Genomic DNA, 4,262 nt, shown 5'->3' with positions numbered 1-4,262 from the left:
TGGGCAGTGGGTGGGTGGGCAGTGGGTACCCTCCTCGCCCCATCACCTCTCTGGACAGTGGGTGGGTGGGCAGTGGGTGGGTGGGTCAGTGGGTACCCTCCTCGCCCCATCACCTCTCTGGACAGTGGGTGGGTGGGCAGTGGGTGGGTGGGCAGTGGGTACCCTCCTCGCCCCATCACCTCTCTGGACAGTGGGTGGGTGGGCAGTGGGTGGGTGGGCAGTGGGTACCCTCCTCGCCCCATCACCTCTCTGGACAGTGGGTGGGTGGGCAGTGGGTGGGTGGGCAGTGGGTACCCTCCTCGCCCCATCACCTCTCTGGACAGTGGGTGGGTGGGCAGTGGGTGGGTGGGCAGTGGGTACCCTCCTCGCCCCATCACCTCTCTGGACAGTGGGTGGGTGGGCAGTGGGTGGGTGGGCAGTGGGTACCCTCCTCGCCCCATCACCTCTCTGGACAGTGGGTGGGTGGGCAGTGGGTGGGTGGGCAGTGGGTACCCTCCTCGCCCCATCACCTCTCTGGACAGTGGGTGGGTGGGCAGTGGGTGGGTGGGCAGTGGGTACCCTCCTCGCCCCATCACCTCTCTGGACAGTGGGTGGGTGGGCAGTGGGTGGGTGGGCAGTGGGTACCCTCCTCGCCCCATCACCTCTCTGGACAGTGGGTGGGTGGGCAGTGGGTGGGTGGGCAGTGGGTACCCTCCTCGCCCCATCACCTCTCTGGACAGTGGGTGGGTGGGCAGTGGGTGGGTGGGCAGTGGGTACCCTCCTCGCCCCATCACCTCTCTGGACAGTGGGTGGGTGGGCAGTGGGTGGGTGGGCAGTGGGTACCCTCCTCGCCCCATCACCTCTCTGGACAGTGGGTGGGTGGGCAGTGGGTGGGTGGGCAGTGGGTACCCTCCTCGCCCCATCACCTCTCTGGACAGTGGGTGGGTGGGCAGTGGGTGGGTGGGCAGTGGGTACCCTCCTCGCCCCATCACCTCTCTGGACAGTGGGTGGGTGGGCAGTGGGTGGGTGGGCAGTGGGTACCCTCCTCGCCCCATCACCTCTCTGGACAGTGGGTGGGTGGGCAGTGGGTGGGTGGGCAGTGGGTACCCTCCTCGCCCCATCACCTCTCTGGACAGTGGGTGGGTGGGCAGTGGGTGGGTGGGCAGTGGGTACCCTCCTCGCCCCATCACCTCTCTGGACAGTGGGTGGGTGGGCAGTGGGTGGGTGGGCAGTGGGTACCCTCCTCGCCCCATCACCTCTCTGGACAGTGGGTGGGTGGGCAGTGGGTGGGCAGTGGGTACCCTCCTCGCCCCATCACCTCTCTGGACAGTGGGTGGGTGGGCAGTGGGTACCCTCCTCACCCCATCACCTCTCTGGACAGTGGGTGGGTGGGCAGTGGGTATCCTCCTCGCCCCATCACCTCTCTGGACAGTGGGTGGGTGGACAGTGGGTACCCTCCTCGCCCCATCACCTCTCTGGGCAGTGGGTGTGTGGGCAGTGGGTATCCTCCTCGCCCCATCACCTCTCTGGACAGTGGGTGGGTGGGCAGTGGGTACCCTCCTCGCCCCATCACCTCTCTGGACAGTGGGTGGGTGGGCAGTGGGTACCCTCCTCGCCCCATCACCTCTCTGGACAGTGGGTGGGTGGGCAGTGGGTGGGTGGGCAGTGGGTGGGTGGGCAGTGGGTATCCTCCTCGCCCCATCACCTCTCTGGACAGTGAGTGGGTGGGCTAACCCTGGCAGAACGACTTTGGGGAGAATGAAAATAGGCTCCTCTAAATAAAAAATCACACCCTGTGTGAACTGAGTGGTGCAAGGTCTTATATAGCCTGATCAGCTGTGGTCTGACGTCACACACTAACCATAGCAACCATGCTCACCTGTACGTGCTAACCATAGGAACCATGCTCGTTTTGTTGGTATGAACAAACGCGGGAACACGGGTACACGGGTACACGGGTACACAGGTACACAGGTACACGGGAACACGGGTACAAAGCCAGTCGTAGGAGTGGTTTACACCAGGGGTTCTCAACGTTTTTGGCCGGGGACCCCCGGAAATGCTTTGGCAATGTCTCGGGACCCCCGCCCCGCCCCTCCCAACCCCCAATATAAATTGACTGCTACAATAACCTTAACCCATTTTGGGCGGGAACCCCTTTTGGTGTTTTAAGCATTGTTATAATTTAGCTATTGAAAAATAGCAGATCTACAAGCTCGTAGCGCGCCACCGAGTGGCGCACCGCGCTACGAGCTTGTAGGTCTGCTATTTTTGAAAAATCGTGAAAATAAAATTTAAAAAAAAAATGTGGCGACCCCCCGAGGGGTCGCGACCCACGGGTTGAGAACCCCTGGTTTACACGACTCAAAAACGAGTAAATAAAATCCCACTCCAGGGTTCTTCCATAAAAGATTCACTCTTGCAGGACTGTCTGTCGGAGCCCAGGCTGAACCCAGAGATACTCACTCTTGCAGGACTGTCTGTCGGAGCCCAGGCTGAACCCGGAGATACTCACTCTTGCAGGACTGTCTGTCGGAGCCCAGGCTGAACCCAGAGATACTCACTCTTGCAGGACTGTCTGTCGGAGCCCAGGCTGAACCCGGAGCGACAGCGGCAGGTTCTGGTCTTGTGGGAGTTCCCCAGGAGGCAGATGTCAGAGCAGCCTCCAGCCTTCCCAAACTGGTCTGGTTCACAGGCGTGGCTCCTCACTGGAGGGGACACAAGGTCAAAGGGCATTGATATTTGAAGTTTTTTCCAGAAAACTTAGGTCAGGATTTAGAAGCATTTTTAGAATCGGCCTCAGCCCAAAATGGGTTAAGCATTATGTTATACTTTAGCTATTGAAAAATAGCAGCTATACAAGCTCATATATCTGTTATTTTTTGGGGTATATATTTGGGTATATATTCTTCTTTGGGTATACAGGTATATTCTTTCAGAGCGATATCTATATATATATTTTCAGATGGGGGTCGGCGGCCAATTACATATAATTGACATGAAATAGTTTGAGCACCACTGATATTGAAACATGAGGTATTTCAGAAAACTTTTTTTTTTAATCAGCCTCAGGTCTGGATGGAGCCTGGGCAGGGGCCCTGGGCAGGGCAGGGGCCCTGGACAGGGGCCCTGGACAGGGGCCCTGGACAGGGGCCCTGTCCAAAGCCCTGGGCAGGGGCCCTGTCCAAAGCCCTGGGCAGGGGCCCTGTCCAAAGCCTGAGGGCTTTTTTAACGCGGTTCTGGACAACCGTGGGTCTGACCGACTCGACACCAGGCACTGCACTCCCTGCGAGTTATACGTGGATTACAGCCGTACACACACACACACACACACACACACACACACACACACACACACACACACACACACACACACACACACACACACACACACACACACACACACACACACACACACACACACACACACACACACACACACACACACACACACACACACACACACACAGATTATCCTTCTCGTTACCTGGAGGCTGTCGTCTCTGATGGTACACGTGCAGAGCCCCTCCCTTGTCCACCCTGGTGACCACCTGGTAGTCGCTGTTGTTGAAACGGTTGACCCGGATCACGCTGGTCTTGGGCTGCATGTTGGCGTTGTCGGAGTTGGTGGCGTAGAGGTAGTTCTCGAACACCGTGAGGCCGTACAGGTGTTCTATCTGAGGACACAGAGAGACACAGAGACCGTGAGGACGGACAGGTGCTCTATCTGAGGACAGAGAGAGACACAGAGACTGTGAGGATGGACAGGTGCTCTATCTGAGGACAGAGAGAGACACAGAGACCGTGAGGACGGACAGGTGCTCTATCTGAGGACAGAGAGAGACACAGAGACCGTGAGGACGGACAGGTGCTCTATCTGAGGAGAGAGAGAGACACAGAGACTGTGAGGACGGACAGAGAGAGACACAGAGACTGTGAGGACGGACAGAGAGAGACACAGAGACCGTGAGGACGGACAGAGAGAGACACAGAGACCGTGAGGACAGACAGGTGCTCTATCTGAGGAGAGAGAGAGACACAGAGACCGTGAGGACGGACAGAGAGACACAGAGACCGTGAGGACGGACAGAGAGAGACACAGAGACCGTGAGGACAGACAGAGAGAGACACAGAGACCGTGAGGACGGACAGGTGCTCTATCTGAGTACACCTAGCTACATGTTTAAGCATTTATTTCATATTTGCATGTCTTCTGTGGACTCTAACATTACACCTAGCTACATGTTTAAGCATTTATTTCATATTTGCATGTCTTCTGTGGA

General features: G+C 57.6%; 1 protein-coding gene across 1 annotated transcript in view; it reads right to left on the bottom strand.

Annotated features, from left to right (window-relative positions):
* The window catches only part of LOC306913789 (low-density lipoprotein receptor-related protein 1-like), a gene marked incomplete at its 3' end in the record, with an annotated part of 277,756 nt that overhangs the window by 151,967 nt on the left and 121,527 nt on the right, over window positions 1-4,262 (bottom strand). The window contains exons 9-12 of the mRNA XM_079490601.1: window positions 3,467-3,656; window positions 2,495-2,687; window positions 1,341-1,607; window positions 30-1,239 (exon numbers count right to left, since the gene is read on the bottom strand). Of these exons, the coding sequence (XP_079346727.1) occupies window positions 30-1,239; window positions 1,341-1,607; window positions 2,495-2,687; window positions 3,467-3,656 (1,860 nt within the window). The remainder of the gene's footprint in view (window positions 1-29; window positions 1,240-1,340; window positions 1,608-2,494; window positions 2,688-3,466; window positions 3,657-4,262) is intronic.

This window comes from Electrona antarctica (genome assembly GCF_951216825.1).
Source record: "Electrona antarctica genome assembly, chromosome: 21".
NCBI lineage: Eukaryota > Metazoa > Chordata > Actinopteri > Myctophiformes > Myctophidae > Electrona > Electrona antarctica.
The sequence above is the reverse complement of the archived record's forward strand: the minus strand, read 5'-3'. Positions and strand labels throughout refer to the sequence as shown.